General features: G+C 42.4%; 1 protein-coding gene across 1 annotated transcript in view; it reads left to right on the forward strand.

The window, feature by feature from the left end:
• Window positions 1-27,808, forward strand: part of ttc27 (tetratricopeptide repeat domain 27) — a 74,883-nt gene that overhangs the window by 28,552 nt on the left and 18,523 nt on the right. The window contains exons 6-12 of the mRNA XM_034122400.1: window positions 12,550-12,708; window positions 12,855-12,985; window positions 13,951-14,063; window positions 17,516-17,582; window positions 23,596-23,709; window positions 23,882-23,977; window positions 26,883-27,005. Of these exons, the coding sequence (XP_033978291.1) occupies window positions 12,550-12,708; window positions 12,855-12,985; window positions 13,951-14,063; window positions 17,516-17,582; window positions 23,596-23,709; window positions 23,882-23,977; window positions 26,883-27,005 (803 nt within the window). The remainder of the gene's footprint in view (window positions 1-12,549; window positions 12,709-12,854; window positions 12,986-13,950; window positions 14,064-17,515; window positions 17,583-23,595; window positions 23,710-23,881; window positions 23,978-26,882; window positions 27,006-27,808) is intronic.

Raw genomic sequence — 27,808 nt, forward strand, 5'->3', positions numbered from 1 at the left:
GGAAAGATTGTTCTCCTCTGGTTTTGTGTTTCTGCCATCTCCGTTGCTCAGCCGACTATGTTTGGCTGCTGTTTAGCTCCTAGCCTCTGCCATCCTGCCATTAGCAAAACGAGCTCACCATCACGCTCTGCTATCCGCGTAGTTCCCGTTCCGGAATTCTCCGACTGGGCTCCTCTCTGCCACACTCCCAGGACTATCCACGAATCCTCCCTCAGTCCTGCCATTCCAACTGGGCTGTTTTCCATCAGCGCTGCCGAGGTTCGAGGTCCGGTTTCTGCAGGGCTAATGGTGCTAGCTGCTAGCTGGCTCGCCGCTCTTCTCGTGATGCTGCTCCAATACTCCCCGCTGGAACTTCGTAATTTTTCTACCACACTATCCCCGACTGCCTTGCCGTTATCAAATCCCTTGGGCTTCTGCGTCGTCCCCGCTACATACACCGGGCATCCAGATGCAAGTTTTTCTACTCCGAAACTCCTATCCCCGCAGTTGTTTCTGACAGACGGTCTGTCGCACGGCGATGTCATCACAACAAACGACGTCATCCGACCAAACCTCCCGTTCGCTCTATCTACCTGAGGTCCCTGGCCTGTGCTGACAATGTGCTGGTTTCTCCCTCCCTGTTCCCCCCAGCAGCTATGAACAACTATGTGACATTTTTGCTGCAGAATACCCGCTCCCTCAACAACAAAGCACTACTCATCCATGACATTATCACCGACAGAAGGATTGACATCCTATGCTTAACAGAGACATGGCAAAATCAGCAGGACTTCACCCCCAGGCTATTTGTACATCCAGAAGCCCCGCTCCCTGGGTCGTGGCGGTGGATTTGGCTGTTATCCACCGAGCTGGCATCCTGGTTAAAGAACTCCCAGTACCTACTACCACCTCATTTGAGTGTGTTGTCTTCAAACTGGCTGGGTCTGCTCCGCTCCAGGTTGCCCTCATTTACCACCCACCTAAAGCTTCCACTACCTTCCTGTCTGAGCTGTCTGAGTTACTCACCTCTCTCTGCTCCATGTCTCCATCAACTCTCCTGCTCGGTGATTTTAACAGTAACTGCACATTCGCTGCTGAATTCCTCTCACTTTTGGACTGCTTCAGCATCAAGCAACATGTCCAGGGCCCCACCCACATCAAAGGCCACACGCTGGATCTGGTGTGCTCTACCGGCTCTCCGCCCCCCGACCTACAGCGCCTCGACCTGGCTGTATCTGACCATCACGCCATCCTCTTCACTGTTCCGGTCTCCCTGCCCAGGCAGCATCCTAAACGCACCATTATGTTTAGGAACATCAAGACTGTGAGTGCACCGGCCCTATCCGACCTGATAGCTACCCACATGGCCTCGGGTCCCTCCGACTCCACCGTGGTCGGCCTGGTAGCCCACTACAACAGTGCCCTATCCCTCAGTCTCAACTCTCTCGCCCCCATTAAAACCCGGACTGTTTCCTTCACCCGCCCTGCCCCCTGGTTCACCACCGAACTCCGCCGTTTGAAGGCCTCTGGTCGCCAGCTGGAGAGGCTCTCCAAAAAAACTGGCCTCATGGTCCACCTCCTGGCCTTTCGTGACCATGTCATAACGTATAAGGAAGCTCTCTCCCATGCCAAGACTCACTACTACTCCCATCTCATCGGTGCCCAGCAAAACAACCCCAGAACCCTGTTCTCCACCATCAACCGCCTACTCCGCCCCCCTGACGCCCCCCAGCCCTCAGGGGCTCCCGATCTGTGCTCCAAATTCCTCGACTTCTTCCAGGCGAAAGTCGAGGCCATCCACCAGCAGCTCCTGGCGAATGGCCCTCCCCCCCTGCCTGCACCTCAGCCACCTGGTAACGCACCCCAAGCGCCGCGCCTCTCCCACTCCAACCTCTCCTCCTTCTCCCCTGTGGATGCTCTCCAAGTGGCCAAACTGGTCAGCTCGGCCAAGACCTCCACCTGCTCCCTGGACCCCATGCCCACAGCCCTGGTCAAGGACTGCCTACCCACCCTCTGTCCCTACATGGTGGTCATCATCAACGCTTCTCTGGCTCCTGGTATAGTCCCCACCAGCTTCAAAATGGCCTCAGTCACCCCCATACTCAAAAAACCCGGCCTGGACCCCGACGACCTCCAGAACCACCGGCCGATCTCCAACATTCCCTTCCTAAGCAAAACTCTGGAAAGAGTGGTCGCCGGCCAACTCCATCTGTACATGTCCAACCATGAGCTCTATGAGCCCTCCCAATCCGGCTTCAGACAGCAACACAGCACTGAGACTGCCCTCATCAAGATCACCAACGATCTCCTCATTGCTGCCGACTATGGCCGCCTCAGCATCCTCATCCTCCTGGACCTCTCTGCAGCGTTTGACACAATCTCTCACAACATCCTCCTCACCCGCCTCTCAGACCTCCTAGGTGTCACTGGCACAGCGCTGTCCTGGTTCACATCCTACCTCCATAACAGGAAACAGTTTGTCTCCATCAGTGGCTCAAACTCACCCCCGGCTCCAGTCCACCGCGGTGTACCCCAGGGCTCTGTGCTTGGCCCCCTCCTGTTCACCATTTACATGCTCCCCCTCGGCCAGATCATCCGACATCATGGACTCAATTTCCACTGTTACGCTGATGATACCCAACTGTATCTCAGCACCACTCCATCCTCCCAGCTCCCCCCTCAGTCCCTCAACTGCCTGCATGACATCAAAACATGGATGTCTTCCAACTACCTTAAGCTGAACAGCAATAAAACGGAGCTCATGGTTGTGGCACCCAAGGCCCTGCTCCAGAAGGTTGGTGACTTCATCCTCGAGGTCGACGGCTGCTCCATCTCCCCATCTCCTGAAGCCCACAACCTGGGTGTCATCCTTGACTCCACCCTTTCCTTCCATTCCCACGTCAAATCTGTGACCAAATCGGCCTTTTTCCACCTGAGGAACATTGCCAGACTCCGACCATCACTCTCGGAGTCGGTTGCCGAAACCCTAGTACATGCATTTGTCACCACCCGCTTGGTCTACTGCAATGGTGTCCTGTTCGGGGTTCCCAAAAAATGTATGTCCAAAACTGTGCTGCTAGGGTACTCGCACACACAAAGCCGTGGCAGCACATCACTCCCACCCTCATCCACCTACACTGGTTGCCGGTCAAGTCCCGTATATCTTACAAAGTACTCCTCCTTACCTACAAGTCCCTCCATGCCCTTGCCCCCCAGTACCTATCGGACATCCTTCACCCACATACCCCTCCCCGGAACCTGCGGTCCTCAGACTCTGGCCTGCTTACCACCCCCCGCACCAAACTGCGAACCTTCGGGGACAGAGCCTTCAGTGTGGCAGCCCCCACCCTCTGGAACGCTCTCCCTGCGGAGATTCGCAACATCCCCACACTCGACGCCTTCAAAAGGGCCCTCAAGTCCCATCTGTTTGCCAAGGCTTTCGGCCCCTAATCGATCTGTTGTTTTGTCTGTCTGACTTTTGTTTTGTTATGTTTGTTTTTGCCCTATTACTGTAAAGCGACCTTGGGTCCCTTGAAAGGCGCTATATAAATGCAAGCTATTATTATTATTATTATTTAGTTGCTAAGCCTGATATTGTTGTACTTTCTGAAACCTGGTTAAAACCGTCTGTCACTGACCCTGTTATTCACATTGATGGATATAATGTATTCAGAGCTGATCGTAAGGGCAGAGCTGGTGGTGTTGCAATATACACTGCTGAGAAACTACAGTGCTCTGTCCTTCACTCAATTTCAATTCCAAGGCCATTTGAGTTGCTAGCAGTCCAAATAACTATAGCAAATGCTCCTCTCACTGTTATTGGCTGTTATAGGCCTCCATTGGCCATCATGGATGCAACTACTAGCCTTACTGAATTGTTGTCTAAGTTTTCTTCTGAAATCATTTTACTGGGTGATTTAAATTGGGACTGGTTAAGTGATAAATCTTCACAGTTTAAGCAGGTTTGTGATTCTTTGAACTTAACTCAGCTTATTGATAGTCCCACTAGAATAAACCCTCCCAAACCCAATAACGATACCCTTATAGATGTCATTCTAACAAATGCAGCTCATAAGTATGTGTCTGTTGGTGTTTTTCCTAATGATATCAGTGACCATTGCACTATTGCTTGCGTTAGGAGCACTAAGTTGCCCAAAGCCAAGGACCTTATTGTGCTCAGGCGCTGCTTCAAACACTTCTCTGAGCAGGCTTTCCTACACGATCTGGCGGAGGTTAAATGGCACTTCATAGCGTTAATTCCATCTGTCGATGTTGCCGTCCAATTTTTTTATTGATCACTTTTTATCGATTATTAATAGACATGCCCCCCTTAGAAAATTCAGAGTTAAGAATAGGAACACTCCATGGTTTACTAGAGAACTATCTGATCTAATTCATGATCGAAATAAACAATGGTCCTTAGCTAGAAAGTCTAACACTAGTGATGACTGGCTTCTTTTTCGTGTCCTCAGAAATAAATGTTCAGCCCTTATTAAAAAAGCTAAAGCTGATTACTATCTGAGCTTAACCACTGATTGTTTTAATGACCATTCTGGAAAACAATTAAATCACTTCAGAACAAGAAGGTTTCTAGTTTCCCACAAAAACTGAAGGTCAGTGATTCTTTTATTTCAGATTCAGATGGTATGTCTAATGCCTTTTTAATGCTCACTTCAAAAAGGCTGGTCACATTTTTATGAGCAAAGGCATGACTCTCTAAATGGTCGTACTCACAGCCATAGTCAAGAGATGAACTCCCCTGTTTTTGATTTCGCTTATTTCTCGGTCTCTGAAGTCTTACAGGGTTTGCACTCAATTGATCCTAAAAAGTCTGCTGGGCCTGACGGCCTCGACCCGTTCTTTTTAAAAATTGCAGCTCAGATTATAGCACAACCAGTTACTGATATTTTTTATCTCTCCCTGTCCACTCACACACTGCCAGCTGTGTTGAAGCAAGCTCTGGTATCGCCCCTCTTGAAAGCTGGTGATCCCACGGAGTTGAATAACTATCGTCCTATCTCAAATCTTTCTGTGTTATCAAAGATTCTTGAGTCCCTAGTTTCTACTCAGCTAAAACTTTTTTTAAATTCACACAACATCCTTAATCCTATGCAATCTGGATTCAGATCAAAGCACAGTACTGTGACTGCCAGTCTGAAAGTCTTAGACGATATTAAGGCACTGTAAATAGAGTTTGTAAACTACCCTGTAATTTATGTTGTATGTCGTCCTTATTGTTGTTCTGTTGTTTTTATGTTACATGTGTAACCAATGTGCTGCAGGTCACCCTTGAAAAAGAGATATTTTGATCTCAAGGGGCTTTCACCTGGTTAAATAAAGGCTACAAACAAAGGCTGCTTTGGATAAGAAATCAGTTTGTGTTGCATTGTTTATTGACCTAGCCAAAGCATTTGATACTGTAGATCACCACATTATGTCTAATGTTATGTTGGTGTCTCGTTTCGGTCATAATGCCATTTGCTGGTTTCAGAGTTATCTAACCGACCGTACTCAATGCGTCAGGTTGGGTAGTACTGTCTCTGACCCTGTCACCTTGGAGAAGGGAGTTCCACAGGGCTCTATTTTGGGGCCCTTGCTCTTTTTATTATATGTAAACAATATTTGTAATCAGATGCAATTTTCTACCTATCATATGTATGCTGATGACACTATTGTATACTCATGTGCTCCTTCTCTGGATATGGCCGTTTCCAATTTAAAATCAGATTCTATCACGCTGCAGAATGCGCTTCTTGATTCTAAACTGCTATTGAACAGTAAGAAAACCAAAGCAATGCTTTTTGCTCCCAAGTCAGCGTCCTCTTGCCTCTCCATTGACACCCTTGATGGCGTCTCTGTTGAGTTTGTCGATACCTACAAATATCTGGGCTTTTGGTTGGACAGTAATCTGAACTTCAAACACCATATTGAAGTTCTAACAAAGAAATTGAAATTCACTCTTGGCTTCCTTTACAGACTTAAACGTTGTTTTTCAACTTCTTCCCGTAAAAGGTTGGTCTCTGGCTTATTCCTGTCCCAGCTGGACTACGGTGATACCATTTATAGATTTGCCTGTCCCACTGTTTTGGCCAAACTTGACCCACTCTACCATGCTGCACTGCGTTATATATCAAATGCACCCTATAGGACTCATCATTGCAAACTGTATAGCCTAACTGGATGGTCCTCACTTACTATGCGTAGGATGCAGCATTGGCTTTTATTAATGTATAAAGCCATTTTAGGTAAGCTTCCACTAATATGTGCCAGATTTGCCCCAGTTTGTGACTCTTACAACCTCGGATCCAGTGCCTGGATACGGTTCCAGGTACCTGCTGTGCGGACTGAGGCTGGAAAAAAGAGTCTTTTTTTTATTATGGTCCTTGGTCTTGGAATGACCTTCAATCACGCCTCAAACTGATGGCACTTGTCTCAATAGCATGTTTTAAATTGAAGTTGTCTGAAGTCCTCACCACCAGCTGCTCTTGCAGTAATAAGTAGTGTACCTTTCTTACTGTCCTAATGTGCACAATGTAGTGACTGCTTTTTCGTCTTTTGTTTTCTTAGTTATGTTCTCTGTATTTTATATGTTTGTGTTATGTGTAACGTTGCTGCCTTCTTGGCCAGGTCAGCATTGAAAATTAGATTTTATCTCAATGCTTTTATCTGGTTAAATAAAGGTTAAAAAAAAAAGTGCTATTTCTTTCAAACACAGCTAGCATAACAAGACATGGTAAGATGACCTTGGTTTTGAAGAGTTTTAACATTTATTTACTGTAAAAAATAAAAAAAAACACTCAGGTACTGGGGCTAGGTGCCCAGGTGGAGGACCTGATTCAAATCCGGCTTGGGACCATTTGCCTCATGTCATCCTCTCTGTCCATCCGTTTCAACTGTCTCTCTACAATTAAGGCACTGGTTGCCCAAAAACAAACACACACTTGAACACATGAATAGATAATCAAAAACATTTGTAGAATCTCCTATGGTAACATGAATGTGTGTACACACCTCTAATCCATCTAACAGCTTTCCAGACATTTCATTGCAGACCAAAGTGGTCAACCGATTAAGCTTTGCCAAGACCTTGCCTCTAAACGTGCTGAAAATGCTGCATACAGAAAAAAATAAAGAAGGCCTTTTATATATTTGTCTTACTCCAGATAAAAGGTACAAATCTTGCTAAACTACTATGGTACTCAAAAGCCACACTTCTCTTTTCAGAGGTTGAATAATTCTTAGATCTGGTTTTCAGTGTGTTTCTCTTCCCTTGTAGCTCAGACAGAAAGACATTTTCTTTCAGTGTGAAATTGTCGCTGCTCAATATGAAACAGTTGTGTTGCATGTAAATCTGTCTTTCTCTTGTCTGCTCTTGGCGAGGCTTCATTAATGTTAAAGGGCCCATGTCATGGCCATTTCCACTGATCATAATTACATTGTTGAGGTATACACTCCTACAACTACTACTATCTAATCAACACAGTAAGCTTGCCAGCTAATATGCTAACCTAGCTTTCTTGTTTACCTTGGTAGCAAACACGATATGAACGGTAGCTCGAAGTTACGGCAACTATAATGTAGTGTAATAAAACTACTATGAACAAAAGCTAGTGGTTCATATTAGGCTAGCAATAACGTGTTTATAATTGCAATCTTATACGGGTAGTCTGCTACGTTCGGTCATTCATTGTAACTGGCATGAATACGATGTTTTCCGCTAGCATGTATAGCTAGCCTCGTAGCCAACTGTAATGTACTGACCGTACGGTAAATCACCCGGAGTATACTGTATGAGTATTCCGTGTGTGAATGCAGACATTCTCCTGCCATGGCAAACATGTAAGGCCATCTGCTGACATTGTAGTTGATACAGTGCCTTGCGAAAGTATTCACCCCCCTTGCCATTTTTCCTATTTTCTTGCATTAAAACCAAAAATAATATAATATTTTTGGGGGGATTTTATGGCAAGACCCCCACACAGTCAGTCAAAATTGGTGAAGTGAAAGAAAAAAAGAGCACGTTTTAAAACATAACAAAAAATGTAATACTGAAAAGTGGTGTGTGCATATGTATTCACCCCCTTTGCTATTTAGCCCAAACAAAGACCTTCAGAGTCACACAATTATTTAAATAAAGTTCACCTGTGTGCAATCAAGTGCCTCATTATCTCGAATTATTAGATTAATTAATTATTATTATACAACTGTTGTAGAAGGCCTCCGTCTTCCATACCACAGCAAGTGGCCTTTCTAAGCAAGAAAACGACACCATGAAGACTAAAGAGCTCTCCAAACAGGTCAGGGACAAAGTTGTGGGAAAGTATGAGACAGGGTTGGGTTATAAAAAAATCTCACAGACTTTGAACATCACGAAGCACCATTAAATCCATTATTTTAAAATGGAAAAAATATGCCACGACAACAAAGCTGCCAAGAGAGGGCCGCCCACCAAAACTCTCACACCGTGCAAGGAGAGCATTGATCAGAGAGGCAACAAAGAGGCCGAGGATAACCCTGAAGGAGCTGGTAAGCTCCACAGCAGAGAGAGGAGAATTTGTACATAGGACCACAGTAAGCCGTACACTCCACAGAGCTGGGCTTTATGGAAGAGTCGCCAGAAAGAAGCCATTGCTTAAGGCAAAAAATAAGAAAACACGTTTGGAGTTCGCCAAAAGGCATGTGGAAGATTCCCCAAACATGTGGAAGAAGGTCCTGTGGTCAGATGAGACACAAATTGAACTTTTTGGCCATCAAGGTAAATGCTATGTCTGGCGCAAACCCAACACCTCTGATCACCCTCAGAACACCATCCCCACAGTGAAGCATGGTGGTGGCAGCATCATGTTGTGGAGATGTTTCTCATCGGCAGGGACTGGGAAGCTGGTAAAAATAGGAGTGATGAATGGAGCTAAATACTTGAGGAAACTGTGTTTCAGTCTGCAGGAGATTTGAGGCTTGGGCAGAGGTTCACCTTCCAGCAGGACAATGACCCAAAGCATACTGCTAAAGCAACGCTAGAGTGGTTTAAGGGGAACCATTGAAACGTTTTGGAGTGGCCTAGTCAAAGCCCAGACCTTAATCCAATCGAAAATATGTGGTATGACCTAAAGAAGGCTGAACACGAGCGGAACCCATCTAACCTAAAGGAGCTGGAGCAGTTTTGCCAAGAAGAATGGAAACAAATCCCAGTGGAAAGATGTGAAGCTTATAGACACACACCCCAAGAGACTTGCAGCTGTTATTGCTGCAAAAGGTGGCTCTACAAAGTATTGACTTTGGGGGGGTGAATAGTTATGCACGCTCATGTTTTCTCTTTTTCATTATTATTTCTTGTTTGTTTCACAATAAAAAATATTTTTTGCATCTTCAAAGTTGTAGGCATGTTGTGTATATCAAATAATACAAATTCTCCAAAAATCTAATTAAATGAAATGTTTTAATGCAATAAAACAAGAAAAATGCCAAGGGGAGTGAATACTTTTGCAAGGCACTGTATATTTAAACGCTAGCAACGTCATTAGCCCATTAAGCACTGTGTCAAGTGTTTTCCCGAGCAAACCCATGTCTAGCTCCGTTGGTTAGCTTGGTAGCATACACGCTAGGAACGTCAGCTATAATGTAATTACGTTTCGCGACTGACCGTACGGTAAATCACCCGGAGTATACGGTCTATGAGTATTTCGTGTGTGAATGCAGACATTCTCCTGCTATGAGATACATGTATGTAAGGCCATCTGCTGATATTAGAGTTGATATATGGAAACGCTAGCAGTCCGACACACGTTTACACATTTAAACAGTCGTGGTAGATACCTTGTTTGATAAATACACAAATAACAATGCAAACTTACAGGTTGTGTACCCGAATCTTCCCCTGCTCCAAACGGTCCAAACAAACTAGGAATAGCATCGTCCTTCAGTTTCAAATGCTGTGCATATCCGGCCTCAAACTGGGCAATGTTTTGGAAGCTTTCGTCTGTGAAATGCCGCGCACACAGTAACGTTCTTCGAACCTCTGAAGGAACAGTGTTAAACAGAAATTTCAACCACTGACTTCGTCGTGGTTCTTCCGTCGGTAGGACAAACAGCTCAGATTTCCCCTCACATTTCAGCAGTGGCGGCGCCAGAGCATTTTTGTTGGGTAATCTATGGTAGGGCTAACCCATACAGTGGTGGGGCTCAAGTCAGTATTTGCAATGTAATTACATACACGCTATATCGCCCCCCTTGACAGTGAAACGCCACGCGTGAGGTTTAGATTATTTCCCTGTCTCAATCAAAATGGAACTGTATGAAATAAAACGGCACATTTGTCTTGTAGTAAATAAAAAGGGATCACTGTGAACGTGACGTATGATAGTACATGTTGAAGATCCAATGGGGATACTGAATGGCGGTTTCGATTGATCTCAATCAATAAGGCATGACGCAGATCCAACGTTGCGTTGCTCTGATTGGCTGTAGGTCTATTCAAATTGCATTCGGAAGCATTTTGATCTGACCGCGGCCGCGCTGATATTATAACGCCAGAGAATTTCCACACCTTTAGTGTATAAAACTCCCCCACTACTTAGACTATTCCTTGCACCCCTCTTCTAGCATAACCCCAAATGGTCTCAACCATATTGCATCAGTAACGTGCACTTGTTACAGCAGGATCAGTTTGTGTGCTGTGGACACGACCCGTATATTTTCGCAATCCGTGTTCTTAACATTTAGCATTTCGATTATTATTTAATTGAATTTGCATCACTTTTCATGGTGGGGCTAAGCCATTTCTTGGTATGGCTGTAGCCTACCCCAGCCATACCCTGGCGCCGCCACTGCATTTCAGGAAACAGGTCCTTGGCATCGGCATGACTGGATCGATTGTGAACTGAACCAGAGCTTCCAACAGTAAATGTTAGGCTGGCAGAGGGTGCGGCCAGCGCCGCTGGGTGTGGCCATAGCTCTTCGGGATTGGTCCATTTCGTTCCGGGTACCGCATGACATCATGCCGTACCCGGAACTAAATGGAAGACTCAAATGGGCAGTGACGTATCTCCAACAAGGCGTTTTGGGGAGGTATTTTCTGTGTTAGTTTTACTCCCTACAGGGTGTACTTTGAGGGTTTTGACTCTGCACACCGTTTACATGCATAAAAACCTTCATAACACACAAGGGGACGGGTAATAACCGGAAAAGCATGACATGGGCCCTTTAAATGGGCATGAAAGTGTATGATTGTTGATCATGAATTATACACCTCCTCTCTGCTGGTCTCAGCTCAGGAGGAGCTCTCTGTCTCAGACGGTGCCTCAGCAGAACAAATGAATAACCAGATCAGATGGATGGAAAGGAAGGAGCCACACAGCAGCATATGCTGTACCAAGCTTTCATCCCTTCCCATCACCTCCACTCTGTTTGTCTTTCTTATTTGTCATCTCAAGGCCTCAGTGCTTCATGGGGGATGGTGAGAAATGTAGCTGCGCTCTGTTGACATGGATGGTGTGTCTATGAATCCATGTTTCCATAACGATGTATTCGTTGATGCATCTCCTCCTTAGTGTGACAGTCAGGCACCTGACCTCCAGCCAGCTCTGGGTGCTGCCTTCACAGCTACATCACCCAGACATTTGTAATCTTTGCAGTGTTAGCAAATCTCTGCTGAAGACCACAATCTACAGACTCTCACAGACTGCCGCCTTTAGGGGGCACTATACGTTTGAGTCAATATGTTATGTGGATTACCCTCTGGGCTGGACCCCCTATGAAATCAAGTTTGGGGCAGATTGGATGATGAATGCTCAATTTACTTTTATTTTAATGTTAAAGAAATGAATTTTTGCCACCACGCTTTATACTGGTTACATTGCCACGCCCTTTGGATCATTCTGACCAAATATTGAAGTCAGTCGGATTACATCTTTAGGAAGAGTTTGCTTAACTACAGAGCCTAGAAAGGGAAGGAAATACGAAATTAAACTAAATTAAAAGTGTTCACCTTTTTGTTGTTTTCAAGCTTCCCTAGCCTCAAAAAGCCTCACCTTTTGGTGACCAATGCATTGCTGACACATTTTCATCAAGTTTGTTTTTCAAAAATCCCAACATTTGCTTTTGAGTCAGTATAGACAACAAGATGTCATTAGGCTGTAACTCTTGTTCTCTATGTGAAATCTTGTTCTCTATGTGAAATCTGGAGCAGACCTTCTTTTGGCAAAGGGTACTCTTTTGCCAGCACATGCGTTCCACGACTTACACAAGCATTTAACAACCATTCATCACAAAGGTCTTCAGATTGTGCTGACCACATTAGAATCTGTAGGGGTAGATTTATAATTACTTTACAGTCTGTATTTTTCAGACATAGACACATCACTCTAACCGTTGACAGTGGTCTAGAACACAATACTTAAACACGTCCAATAAAAGCTGACATTGATTCTCACTTCAAACAATCAGAATTATTTATTTTAACTTGGAAGACTAGCTGACCATCCACACATTATGACCATCCCTTTTTTCTCTTAAAAAAAAAATGAAGTTTAGTATTGATTTGATTGTGGGTCTTCTGTCCTCTGTCCTTCCCAGTGGTGAAGAGCCTCTCTCTGTGTCCGGAGCAGAGAAACCTGGCCATCCATTTCCACCTGGAGTGTGTCTACACCAATCTGACCTACTATAACTACCAGAGCGCCAAGGAACACAGCGAGAAGGCCCAGGAGCTCTCAGGGCTGAATATCAACATGACTGGTACGTAGCACAGGGCCATCGGGGGGGTGGGGGGGAAATGCATAAGAGCAGGCTGTGTTACCTGGTAACCATCCTCCTGAACCCATTCTGATCAAACCTTAAAGATCCCAATTTGTTAAATGTATCAAATGGTTTCTGGTATCAAGGTGCTCTTGGCAAAAGGACCCACTTCCAGCAGAAGTATTTGGCTCAGCTCATCCTTGAGGTGAAGAGAAAGCAGGACCAGGCGGAGGATGAGGCCAGTGCCACCCCGACCCCCCAGGCCAGCCTGCCCAAGGTATGAGCTCTTGTCTTCCTTTTTCCTTGATGTTTTACATACTGTTAGTACCACTTTGAACCTTTTGTCTGCCACCTGGAATGTCCCCTCCCAGCCAGCTGCCTGAAATCTCCCAGACATATCCCAGCCGCTGTATCAATATACAATATATTATTGTGGGGTTAAGCCACCCAGTAGTACGAAATGAAGCTCCTACTTTACCAGCTACAACATTAAAGTGATAATCAAAAAATGAATCGGTCATTATTAAGGATGCATCAATACATCAGCACTACATTTGCAGAGTCACGCCCTATTCTCTGTAACTCGCTCATTTATAAAAAAATTAAAAAAGGATCCCATGAGCAGATGGCAGGAACAGATTCAGTCTTTCTTTGGGACGTGATTTAAACGCTCAGGTTGAAGAAGATGCACAAGGGCAGTCCACAATGAAAAATATGACCTAGTCCATTATACAGGTGTTTTTCTCTTAAGTTCTGTTAATGCATCTTTCCCTGGGGGATAATACATAGAGAGAGGGGAAATAGACATGTGTCTTCAGATAAATGCTCAGTATACTGATACTAGAAAAAAAATGCTGTTAAAATCAATAAACCCCTCCTGTGTATTTATGTTTCTTTTCACATCCCCCACCACCTTGCATTGACATTATCTAAATAATGTATTTTTTTTGTAAAGTTCAAAATTATGTCTTTTAATCTTTTTTCTAGAACATGATTATGTGTTTAAATGTTCGAAAAGTGCTTAATTTTTATATAATTCTCATGCTGCCTGGATATGAGGCTGGAGCACCTCTCGTTGTCCTCAGTGTTTCTCTGTTATGTCTTACTGTTGTAGGTTTTTCAATGTTGTGACGCAAGCATTTTCTCAATTGAATGTAATGCCTAATCTAAAAAGTTGTTGTTATTGGTCTTTGCTGCAGTGTGTATACCGCTGACTGTGTGTGTGTTTCCATGTGCTCACAGGACTACAATCTGGGTGATGAGACCGTGCTGGATAAGATCAACCTGGCAGAGCCGGATCAGTACGAGCTGCCTGACCTGAGTGCTGAGGAGCAGGCCGTCCTGCTGGGAGTCTGGTAGGTCCTTCGCACTGTCTCTGAAACTTGAACTGATGTATTATTTTCTGCAAACTCAACTTGAATTTAAGGAGAAATTGTCTCCATCAGAAAATAAATGTTTGCTGTGTGAGGGTGATCATGTCGGAAATCCATCCCTTGGATCAGCTGATTGTTGTCAGATTTGTTTGCTAAAACACCAGGCAAGGTAAGAAACACATGCTGTCTGCCCATACAAAAGGTCCATCTGTGTGAGAACAGAAAAGACTGTCCAATGGTCTTTGAACGGATATATATATATATATATATATATATTGAATATGGAATACAACAACATTTTTTTGTGCTGTATGCTTTAAAAGAACCGGGCAAATGAAGGTGATGTTTGACCATTTCTATCAGTAAAAATGGTTACATCCATTTTTAAATGGACACATTTAAACTTGACATTGGGATGAAAATCCTGCTGTATTGTCCACTTTTAAATCCTTTCTATTGTGTGAAATAGGAAAGAGGTGCACACTCAAACATGGCTTTATGGAAAAATAATTTAATTGATCAAAATATATCGGTGTAAATGGTATTGTGGGTTCGGATTGGTCAGCTGTGTTTGTGAGAGCAGTTAGCTCCTAAAGAATAATGCATGCATATGCAACAATAATTTCATGAATCATTTCACAAGTTGAAGCAAGAAAAAGTCTATGGGTAAAATAAGCAACATCTTGAAAAAACAAGAGATTATGTTTCACCTACTGTACTACCAACTAGTTTGTAGTGGTGATTTTATCCAGGAAAGGGTTAATATAAGATAATGAATATAATCTGGATCCATTAGCTTCACAGCAAGTCTGATTCATTCCCATGATGCTGCTGGGACTGCACGGGTCAAGTGAAGGCCACTGAAGCGGTCACACAGATTATTAGGAGATGATTGATGAGCAGCAGCTCTCCTTAATTAATGGCAGCTCCACATACCTGCTTTCTTCTCCATTATCAAAGAGAACTAATGTGTAGGCCTACAGAGAAAGAACATAGCAGGTTCATGCAATCTATGAAAAGAAAGCCCTGAGTATGTGCTATCACCTTGTGGACACACAGCCGGGATAGGGGGGAACTTTGGGGTTAATTAAAAACACATGCTTATATACTTGTTTCTATCTTCAGAGCAAAGGAAAAGGTGGGATCAGGGAGAATCAGGGACGTGCGTATTTCAGTGGAAAAGCATTTAGAAGATAAACTGAGTCGAATGGTTGAAAAGTTATGCACATAGAGCATCAATGAAGCTGGTGTAAGTGGTTAGATTGATTAAAATGTGAGCATAGTTCTTCAATAAAATGATCAACTGAAAAATATAAGTGAATATGGATGGTGGAGAGGGTGTAGGGGTAACCTGTGACTTTAAGTGTCAGCAACAGTTTGAGTGTCTGAAGGAAGTGGTCACTTTGACCGAACACACAGTGCTTTCAGGAATTTGAATTACCTCGTCATTGTCTGAGGGTCTTGTATTAATGAGAACACATCGCAGGATGTAATTACTTCATATTACATTTTAGCCAAGGGCTTAAAGAGTGCCCGGTCAGCTCGTCCTCTCCAAGCTCCTTTTATCTCGGCGATGTGACCTTGTCTGGATTTTCTTTTGTTCTTCTCTGGAGTTCTGGGCATATCCTCACACACAGGATTGGAGCTGTGACATTTGGTACACATATTCAATGAATGCACAAAAATGTAATTTGCTAAAATTCTAACAAATCTTTCAAATGGACCAATAAACATTTCTTAATTAATCAGTTGGTTTATGTGTAATTCACAGCACGTGCTTTGGCAACATCTCCTAATGTGGGAAATGACGCCATCTCTTTTGTCTCTTGAGAAAGCATTTGAAAGTGGCGGAGGCCAGAGTTTCCGTTAGCCGGAATTTGACCGTTAAAATATGCTGAAGACCGACAAATCCAAATCTCTCCGGTCAAAATAATTTCCCCTTAGCACAATGCCACATCAGTTGCGCCACTTATGTGACAGACAAGAAGAGTCAATTCTAATGTCTAACACTTAATGTGGAGAAAGAGATGTCCTGTATGGGTTGATTGTGCGTTGATCTGTTGGTAATGCCTTGGGGTTCCGGTGGGCATGTAAACAAATGCATAATGCTGCGCTATACTTTGTGGCCTCACCCGGTTGCATAGCGACGCTTATTGTTTAGGTGTCTGGATAAGCAGCCAGGTAGTCATCATATCATTAGCTAGAACTAGCTAGATCTGATTGATATGGACATAAAGGCGAGTGAAGTCTAATCTGACGCGAGAGAGAGATCAGCTGCTGCTGACGAGTCGACACGCAGCTCTGCATGATCACCTGCAGCGGTGAGCGGAGCAAAACACACACTTCAGGTTAGAATATCACACGTAGCTATTTTAATTACCTCTCAAACTACCTAAACTAGTTATAGATATGTTTATTTTTACTGTCTGGTCACTCATTACTGGATCCGCAAGCTGCATGATACTGACGGGCTGTCAGGAGAGAGAGAGAGCGCTCCGTTTATTATTCCCGTGTTATTATAAATTACTCTACACTTTTGAATAATGTAGTTCATCTACTATAATTAGTTTGTTTAATATCAAATCATATCAATTTGTTTTAAAGCTCAATAAATAACAAAGAAGACCTTTGACCGGCACTTTTCTCATTTTGTCCGGAAGATTTAAACTTTAACGGACATGTTGACCGGCAAAAGAAATTCTAACAGAAACTCTGACGGAGGCAGAGACAATGATACAGAGAAGGAAATGTCAGATACATTCAAAAACATTAAATAACAAACACATCGGACAAATTCCCTTTGCCCTCGCTCAGTGTGCTAATGTCGACTCCCTGATAGAGCCAGTCATGTCCGGCTTCATTGATCCATCACAAAAGGAGAGAAAGTGTTTCTAAATCAACCTGTCATTTGTCCCTTAAAACAAACAATAATTTGCCACACATTTTATACAATACAAATGAACCAAAATAGGCTTTATTTTCATATATATTTAAAAATATATTTGATCAATTATAAATAGTTTTTAGTTGCAGTTCTAGAAAGATCTTTGCATTGCCATAGATGTGGACATGCATTCGAGAATCCATTGTAATAAGTTTGATCTTCTGAACGAGCATCACCTTTAAATAGAAAATACAAAAAAATACTAGGACCTTCTTTTGTGAATAAGTACCTTCAAAACGAATTACATCCTTTCAGCTGTATTTTGCAGGAATTGCTATCAGAAAATGTTATTATGCTATTAAGCTAAACCTACATGTTAATCCTCATCCTACCTATTAAACATTATCATTTCAGTGTTAGCGTTTTCATCACATTAGAAGCTGAGGTAAGAATGTATCTTGACGCACAGTCACAGAGCTGCTGGAGAAACTGTGGACTCTAGTCTGGTTTCAGGATGTACCAATGGTTGACTGAGTGTGTTGTCTTGCAGCACGGACTTCCAGAAGAACAACCCCGTTCACAAACTGACAGCAGAGGAACTCCTGGCCTTCACATCCGTAAGTAACTGTTCATCATGGTTGTGATTTGTTATTTAGCATTGCAGTTACAGATATTAGGTTTGTGACGGATTGACTTGTGTGTGTGTGACACTGTCATGGCTGGTGAGTTGCTCAGGAAGAGGGAGGCGCAGTGTTTGGTGTGGGGATCTATTAATTACCTCATCTTGTTGCTTCCTTTGCATTGTTTTCCGACCAGACGAACATCGCCACCTACTGCTTACCTTAATAAACCTTCTCCTAACGATCGCATAACAGCTGATTTGCTCTTATGACAAAGTGTTTCAAACTCTCAACTCCACTTTGATTCTCATTTAAGGAAACAATATACATGTATTAGCTTACGTAATGAATGTGTTTAAACATAGGGGAAAATAATACATATTTCACACTGTTGCTCACTACATGAATCATGTTGGCTTTGAGACCTTCATCTCGTCCCACTGTTTGGTGTGCTAGAAAAGAAATCGACCATGTGACATAACATATTCTGGAAAGAGTAAAGGCTGCAGTTCAGCTCACATCAGGTTGAACATAAGCCTTGTTTTAAAGTTTAGGTCCTGGATTCTGATAGTAGTCCAACGTTTCTAATGGTCTATTCCAGCGGTTTTCAAAGTGTGAGGCACGCCTCCCCGGGGGGCGCCAGAGAGCTTCAGGGGAGGCGCAGTGTGAGAAAAAAATAACGAGAAACAGTGAAATCTAGCTAGTTAACTTCAGCTAACTTTATGCGAGCGGCAACATGGATCCATTTTTTGTGAAGTTACCTAAAGTGAGAGAGGAGACAGCGTCTGGCAGAAAACGGAGGAAGTATGACCACGATTATTTGAAGCTAGGATTTTCATGGACAGGTCCTGGCAGGGGCGGACTGGCCATCTGTCGTCAGCCGGCTCGGTTCGCTGGCGGCCGGCACCGCCCTTTATTTTAATTTTAATAATACTTACTTTCATCAAAAGCAAGTACCGGTCAAGGCTGCAGCCAGAGGAGGATCTGCGTTTAGTCCTCTCTACATTGCATCCCTGCATCATCCGCCTGTGCGCATCAAAGACGCAGACTCATTGTTCCCACTAAAGTAGGGGTGAGTGTAATAAGGAGGCAAAGTTGACGTTCAGTGTGGTGCCGGGAGCATATAAGGATTTATCCACAATGTTGAAAATGTAAAAAAAATGTAAAAATGTTTTTAAAACATAAAGATAAAAAGGTTTAAAAAAGTTGTTGTTTAATGTTTTAAGGAGGTGACGCTACTCAGCCAATCAAATGGGTGCAGTCAGTGAGTCAGCACGAGAGATTCAAACACAGAGATGAGACAAGAAGAGAGAAACAGTCGTCATGAGTCATTTCAAATGGCGTGCTCAGAAAAGAGAAAGCTAGACAGCGAAAACAGAGCATAATGACATGTTCTCTTACTGGACCTCTTTGAAATGCAATTGAATACCCCTGCATTATAGCAACAACAACAATAATAATAATAATAATAATAGCAATAATAATTGGGAGGGGGGGCGCGGGTATTCTTATGTTCTCTGAGGGGAGGCTCACCTTCCCACACTTTGAAAACCCCTGGTCTATTCCAAAAGCCCGCCGGCCATTTTGAATCGGCCCTCAGCAGATTCAAAAAGTATAATGAAATATGGCCCACAGATGAAACTTGTGCTTGTCTTGTATTGTACCTCTTAAATATAAATGTAAACATATATTACATAGTAGTTTTCATGTGTAAATAAGCTCATTTTTCAATAAGTTCAGTCAATTAAAGTTGAATTTTCTTTTTACAAATCTAAGTTGATAAGAAAAAAGCCCAATAACTTATTTGTTTAACAAGCTTGAAATATACCCTTCCTATTTCCTCTTATTATAAGCAATCTGAGGCTCCTGTTTTAAAGAATGAGTTATTAACAAAATGAAATTCTTAAAGCATATTCAAGTAACAAGCATCATTCACCTACATTTGATTGATTTTGCTAAATTATAACGGAATTCACGAGGCAATATACCTCTAGTGAGTGGCCCAGCCCTTCGTATTTTTTTTTGGCCCTCTGTGAAAAAGGTTTGGACACCCCTGGTCTATACTTTAGCGAATGGATTCTATCCATTATCAATATCTTTTAAAAAAAAATGCAAATGTGGGTGCAGTTTGGCATGAGGTATTTGGCCTCTTTGTGAAGAGTTGTTCAGTAATAATGGGAGCTCATTGAGCAGAGAGCTGGAAGAGAAGCTGAGGCAGCTGCTGGCTCTGTGAGCAGGCATCTTCCCAGCCTACATGTAGATCCAGGAATCTGCAGGCTGGTTAGATGGTTGTCACATGTCTGGTTGTCTTCATCGCTACATTCTGTCGCTGTCCTGGAAGGCTGTTGTCTCGACTCCATATAATCCACAAAGATGTGAATGAAAAGGAGGCTATGTCATCTCTAAAGGGAAATCCTGCCAAACAGGTGTAGAATTGTCTAGATCTTGTTAGAGACATGAGGTATGAGAGTTTCTCAGAGGGTTCTGTCAGCAAATATAATAATACTCCTGATGTGCCCATCAGCAGCTCCTGCAGGTCACACAGAGGTGATGTGATCCCACGTACTTCCCCTTAAGACCTTAAGACCAGCAGGCAGTACCGTGAAGCAGATCCTCCTCAACTCTGCAGACCTGCACCCTCACAGGACTCATGTCTTACTGTCAGTCTGATCCCTCTCCAAAGCCTCATGAATCAGAACTGATCCAGGGCCAGTCAAAAACCCTTTAGCTTTCTTCCTGTGTAGTATGGTATTGTATAGTGTGTTATGGTTTTTACAAATTCAAACAGGTTAGGTATATAGAGTGGGTCTCAAATGTATAATTACAATATTTTGTTTACCGTTAACTGACTGTTCCTTCTTGTCACACATCTTTTTAATATTATAGAAAATGTAAAAAATAATAATCACACAAACACAATCAGGCCAGTTGCTTATCGAGGCCTGTGGCCTGTACGACGAAGCCAGTTCAACAGACCCTGGATATGTTAGAGTTATCTGGCTTAACAAACGTGTCGTCCTCAACTCTGTAAATCAAGCCAGGGTTTCTCTGTCCGGCTGAGAGCGCGTCCACATGAAAGGGGCGGGGTTAGCAACATTTGACTAATCACAAACATGGAGAAGCGTACTGACAGGAGTGGATCTGACTAATTACATTTGACTTGAGTGTTTCGTCAACTTGTGTTGCTTAAAATAATACTTCGGCATACAGTATGTGACAATGTACGTGTTGCTCGGCCAGATAAGGCTCAAGAAGCTGATACAGATAAGGAACTTTATTATGATGTGATATGAAGTATAAGTGGGACACGTCGGCGTCTTTCCTGCATACAGCAGTTTAAACTTTATTTACTTTATCCTGTAATATGACTTGATATCGTTAAACTCCCCACGCAGAGCTCTGATTGGTCAGCAGGCGGTGAGCTCTGATTGGTCACGACGAGGCATTTCTTTCACCGAGTTGATCTCTTATCTGGAACATAACCTACTCCGGAGCAGGTTATGTTTTCAGCATAAGTTACCATGGAGATCTACCCCGGTAAGAAGTGAACCAGCGTCGTAGGACCGAAAACCCAGAGTTAACCCTGAAGTTACCTCGCTAACCGCAAATCCTGCTTCGTAGTACAGGCCACAGGTAAACTCATAATGCTCTATTTACATTCTTTTTATTTCCAATAGGCTCAATTTTGCCACATATATATATTTTTTAATTCCTTCAAAACTGTCAATGAAACCACATCTTCTCTGTGTTTATTGCAAACACTAAAAGTCAAGTGAAGAGAACGATTGTGCCATTTGTTCTCCTTGTGGCTTTTAACCTAGTTTTCTAGTTAACATTTTGAATGGTATTTTAAACTACCAAAATTAAATCTGAGAACATTGGATGAAACTTGAGAATATGAAATGGAAGTTTTAAAATATGGGATGAAATTTGAGGAATATTAAATGTGATGTCATCTAGACTCTTTTCATTGTGATGTTCATGTCCAAGTGTGACACTGAGAAATGAATCCAGTCTCATCATTCCTAAGTGATGAATGAGTTATAAACACCAGGCGAATGCATGAACTGGCCAAAATATTACTGAACCATATTCTATACTGTTCTACCGGAGCCATAGTTTTGCATTGGCATGATCTGACGCCTCCTGAAGCTGACAGCTGTTAATAAGACCGATATAGCTGTTGTGATGGGTGAGCTGTCTTGTGCGCCTGTCGCCGTGTCAGAAACTCTGAAGATCAATGTGCAGGGTCTGTCGCTTGTGGTGGAAATCAAACAGTCAGAGTTGTCCTTCTGAGTCTTTATTCATCTTTTGCAGATCCTGTTCCCTCTCTTAATCCTAATGTCCCGCTTGGTTCCTTTGCTAATGGATGACTTTATGCTATGATTTTACTGGTCCTTGAGATCCAATTGGGCTTTATGTGGCCGCTGAACTAAAATGACTTTGAAGCCCCTGGTTTAGTTTAAGCAATGATAGCTGTCTGATAGCAACTGATGGCATTGCTCTTGTTACTAATGCACTTTGACAAACATCAAATTATCAATCCTAATAAATAAGTGAACATTAGCCAAGGTTACTCTCACACTGTTGTAAAATAACTCATTTTCTCTCATTGCCTCTGAGAGGAGCTTGTAGCTCGTTTGTATTCACCTCTGCATGAGAAATGCAGATCATGTCTTATTGTCTGATCTTAATTGCTGGGTGAGTGATGTTGAGAGAGGAATAACATTAGGACAATTTACTGTTGCACTAATGACTCCATCACGACTTGCTAAGCATCCACAAACATCATTAGTGTTTGTTCATCTCGCATGAAACCATTTATAACATCATCTGTATGCATATTTCCATGTTGATCAGTTACTGTAGGTAGAAAGTCATTGTTGTACAGCGTGTTCTGATTAAAGGAGCCAGAACCAAGGCTCATACAAAGCTAGCTTCCCCAGTGTCTACCTGACAGTTTATCAGTACGAGAGCCCCCCCCCCCCTGCTCCCTTTAATCTGATCATCTACAGCGCGAACACTGAGCAGCAGATTGTCAGCACAGCACACAGATGAGGACTTTGTTGCTGTAATGGGTTTGAATAATGATCTCTGAAGATGGCTGCTCTGCTTGTTACCACAGAGCACAGGAGACGGGCTAGAGATGTGTGGAAGGATAATAAAGGGAACTAGATCTAATCCGTCCTTATTTTACACCAGGGTGTCTGTTCTCAGGGTGTGCAGATGTAGATCAGGTGCTTACTGAATTGAATATGCTTATGGACTTCATTCAGAGTGCACAAGTGTTTATGAGGAAGCTAAATATGGAGTTTCAGAAGGGAATGAAAGGAAACATTCATAGATATGTGTCTTTACAAGGTCTTTGTTTTGCCCGGGGGGGGGCTTTGAATATGTCAACTTTAAGGGGCCCATGTCTAATCAAACCACATTTAACACAAGTCTCTCCTATAAACATTAACCTGTATGAAAAGTTTGTGGTACTTGTAATGAATCCGTAAATTAAACTCAAAACTTCCTACACACATTTAGCATGAACTGTTTACAGGAAGTAGTCATTTTGTTAATTAACAGCAATAAATACCGCCGACCCATTGTACGACCTTCATGGCCAACATTTACATCTCAATTACATCACATGTGAGTGTTGAGAAGCTAAATAGACATTTGCAGTAAAGGTCAGGAGCCCGGGTAGCAACAGTGCTGCGCGTACATCCCATAAATATTAGTTTATTATATTGGTAAATATTGGTTTCTGCTGGCTATTGTAGACTTTGACATTGTTGGATTGCTACTTTTTTTTAAAGCGTTTGTAGTGTAGTCATAATTATAGGTTTTGCCCGTGTGATCAGAGCTAATTGACTATAGATACTCTTAAATCAACTCTATCATACAAACAATTAGACTTTGACTTGTATGATATGAAAAACTATTGTCCCAGATTCTGATTTGTTATTCATCATGGATGTCTTGATGCTGTCTGAAGCCTCTCCCTCTCCTGTGTCTGCAGTGCATCCTCTCTCAGCCTAAGTTCTGGGCTGTGGAGGTGACCGCTCTCTGCCTCAGGACCAAACTGGAGAGGGGCAACTCCCGCTGTGTGGAGAGAGCCATGATGCAAACTCAGGTGAGGAGGAGTGTGGGATACTTATTTATTGCGATTATTTACTTTATTATTTAATAATACTATGATTTTTTGTTGTTGTAGAGTTTCTTTAATTATCAGTGTGTATTTATTGTCTCATGTGGTCTTATTAACAGACCCCTCTTCAGAATTTCAGCTTGTTTTCCTGTTCCAGGCAATAGTAGACCACTTTGAAGACCGGAGCTGTCCTGGGACTGAGCGGCTGAAGGCCTTCTACTTCTGCCAAGCCCCCCCCAGATGGGCTGTCCAGGTACCACACACTTTAAAAAAAAGTTGTTTTAATCAACAACCAATACAAATTAAACACTGAATGAATTTCTCTTTGAATCTGGAGTCATCAAATGTGCAAATAAGTTGTCAGCTAAGCTAAATGAGAGCTAACATGCATGGTATGACTATTAACATGCTGATGTTTATAAGATAAGCGTTATACACTGCATTAGTTTAACATTTTGACATGCTAACATTTGCTAATTAAATTGGCACTAAACATTTACTACAGTTGAGAACGAAGTAGTGTCATGCGTGTGCCCCTATTCAGAAGCATGGATAGCTCAATAGGATGTCCCATTTCACAGATCTCCATTATGTTATGTGAATATAATGAATTGTATTGAAAAAAATAATAAATAGGAAAATATTTTAAAATGTTGTTACGGTGAACTTGGCCTGAATGAAGTTTATGAGGATATGGAAAGCCATGATTGTGCAAGTTATTACTGGCTTGATTTCCAGACTTTGTAAGTTAACACAATCCATATGTGCACGAGGTGAAGATGTGCTGGACGAGTTCACTAGAGAAGGAATAGGCTTAGAGGTGTGATACCGATGTATGATCAGAAACTGGCAGATCCACATTTATAGTCTTTTTTTGTGAACATAGCAAGTTTATGCAGGTGTTACTTGCTGCAGTAAATGGCATTAAACTCTGGTGACAACTATGACTGTGGTGATATATAAGAGTCGTTGCTCCTGTGTCACCAACAAAATAAAGTACTCAGACTATGCTAACTTTTGGCCTTAGAATAAGCAGCTCACAATAGATGGAAAAATTAAATTATTCATTACATTTGTATTTTTAGCTGTGGAAAGACAATAAAAAAGACAGTCCTACAAACTCTTTGGACACTGGGCATCTCTCTAGCAGTAGTTGCGCATCAACATGTGAAAACAATGAGAATCCAAAGCTTAAACCACCTGCTGTGAGTAGTTAGGATTTCTATATTTAGATTGGACAATCACTGTTGTGTTTGTGACAGTCTCAGTCTGACTTCACTTCAGTTAGACAATGGACATCTTCAGATTACAGTGTAATCCTAACAGTTGCTCTGTGTGCACAAGGTGACAACTCTGAAGCAAAACGGAAAAATGGGATGGATGGAGTTCTCAGAGGAGCTATAGAAACCACACTAATGATATTTCCTGACAGAGCTGCTGTACCTCAAAGCATCATAACGTCTTCCAAAACAAACATTAGACTCTAACACGGCCCAGGATGGTAGCAGAGTGAAATGGAATCAGAATACCTTTATTAGTCCCACAGAAGGGACATTTACGTAGTTACAGCAGAAAAAAGAGCCAGACAGCTTAATGTTACATATGTTACATATGTTACATGCATTAAAAAGTACTAAGTTATGATATATTACAAAGTTACATAATTTTCAAAATACACATCCAGTAACAGTTCTTAGGATTTAGCAGCCAGGTATATATAGCACAGTTTTAACGGCATATATATATATATTGCACATATAGCACATAGTTGGATGGTATTTAACAGCAGCAAGTTACACAATTTACAAAATACACATCTTGTAGCAGTTCTAAGGATCCAACGAGCAGTGAGTAGAGAAGGCAGTAATAGAAAGATGTATCTGTCAGAGAGATTGAAGGAGGATAGAGCAGAGATCAGTTGGGATGAGACATCACCCAGGCGGCGTGTAATAACTGATAACGGCAATAAAGATGCAATTGAACAGTCCCTATTGCCGCCTGAGGACGTGAAGGTGGAGTGAGGCGGATGATTGCAGATGGTTCCTTTTTTTCATTCTGGGTAACCATGGCCTGCATGTGACAGAGCACTGAAGGCTTATTTATGGCCGGGACAGAGTGCAGTTTTCCTCTGTGTGTTTGTTTTGATATTTTATCATGAAATACTGTTTATTACTTCCTTTATTTTAATGCATTCTGCATTTCTATACTTCGTCTTGCACAATTTAGGCCTGTAAATGCACAACATGTAGTGAGGTATACGTGACATCTCTTCTGATCAGGCAGCTATCGGTTCCACTTTTATAGGTGTGTTATATAAAACGTTAATTATTTTATAAAGTCACTCTTTTTAAGATAGTAGTGATGTGTTACCATGGACAACAAGGTTGGTTGGCCATTCAGTCTACTGCTTTAATCAAAACTGCCATATCTCTGTCTGATATCGAGTGGATTGTCGAAACAAAGTATCCTACCGATTCAGAAATACCTCAATAAATATTGGATGTATTTCTATTAAATTTGGTACCGGCATTCATATCCCCCTCAGGGTGGATTGTAATGCACTTGGGGATCAGTGACTACGTTTACATGCACACAAGTATTTCACTGTTATTCCTATTTTCATAATTTGATGTTGGTCAGGTAAACGGCAAATATGCTTTTAATATTTTCATCCAAATGATATGTGATATAAACATATATTATGTGTGTGTGTGTGTGTGTTAGGAGCATTCTTTGGACATGTATACTGAGTTTGGTTCATAGTATGCGTCTCAATAGAGTTTTAACCACAGTCCCCTTCCTGTGACGGTCAGCTCTGTACAAATACCAGCTATAGATGCATGCTTAAGAGACAAGCCCTCACTTCTGAACATAAGAAGAACACTTACTTTTAACTACTATGAAACACTGTGATATATATAGGTTTATATACTTGCTGCATTTAAACAAATTCAATGATTTATGACCAGACACGTTTCATTTGACTTTTAACCGTTCTCGGGTGTAGTTGGTGTTTAGTGCTTGCTAACAACTCTTATTTGCTAAAGTGCAAAACCAACAGGTTGAAACATAGCAACATTTTTGCATTTTTATTCACATGTTGGACAAAATGTCACTCTGCCATCATGCTTGTAGCCTAATGTCTCTGCCCTCCACAGAAACAGCTGGGCAGCCTGCTCACAGACCTCGGCTGCACCAGCTCAGCTCTGATCATCTACCAAAATCTGGAGCTCTGGGAGGACGTAGTGATCTGCTACGAGAGGCTGGGCCAACATGGAAAGGTACACACACATACACACACATACACATCACACCCACAGAAAGATGTACAGTTCCAGCTACATATATCATTTGCCAAATCTAATGTCATTGAAGTGGCTGAACATAAACAGTGGCTGCCTAGCTAATGGTGCAGCAGCAGTAACCACAGTATGAGCGCACAGAGCAGCAGTGATAGCCAGCCTGTGGGATTAGCTTTGATCATTTTCAGTTTGACCCTTTTTGTTGTTGTCTTTAGTGAAAGGCAACAAGGGAGCAGGCTTACATTCCTGCTGCAGCCCCAGGTGGGTGTTGTACTTACCCATGACTTCCACTGGATGTTGCTGAGTCATGTTCCAGCTGTGCAGTGGCTACGTCATGTCTCATCACACAAAAAGGGTCTACTGGAGGCTTATTTTGCCATCAAATGTTGTGGTGACAACTGGTTATGGCCAAAGCAGTTCTTCTCAGTGTATGGAGTCATTAAAAACCCTACATACAATACTTTTTCCTAAATTGCTTGTAGTTAATCATATAGTATTTGACTGGAGCCCAAACTGCACTTAGTGAAGCACACTGAACTGAAACACAGCTGACACTCTGCTCATTAGCTAACTACTGAACTGAGATGTCAAGAGATCATATGTAAAGCATCAGCCAGTAAGCAAAACATAATGCTGGATAAAAATTCCATTTGCACAAGAAGAGAAAAAAATAATTGACTTCACTCTGAAATGGTATTGTCAGTGATGTCTCTGATAGGTGGGTTTGTAAATGTATTTGTATATCAGCCTGAAGGTGACAGTGTGTGGTTAATGATCCTACA

Source organism: Trematomus bernacchii, unplaced genomic scaffold (genome assembly GCF_902827165.1).
Source record: "Trematomus bernacchii unplaced genomic scaffold, fTreBer1.1, whole genome shotgun sequence".
Taxonomy (NCBI): Eukaryota; Metazoa; Chordata; class Actinopteri; order Perciformes; family Nototheniidae; genus Trematomus; species Trematomus bernacchii.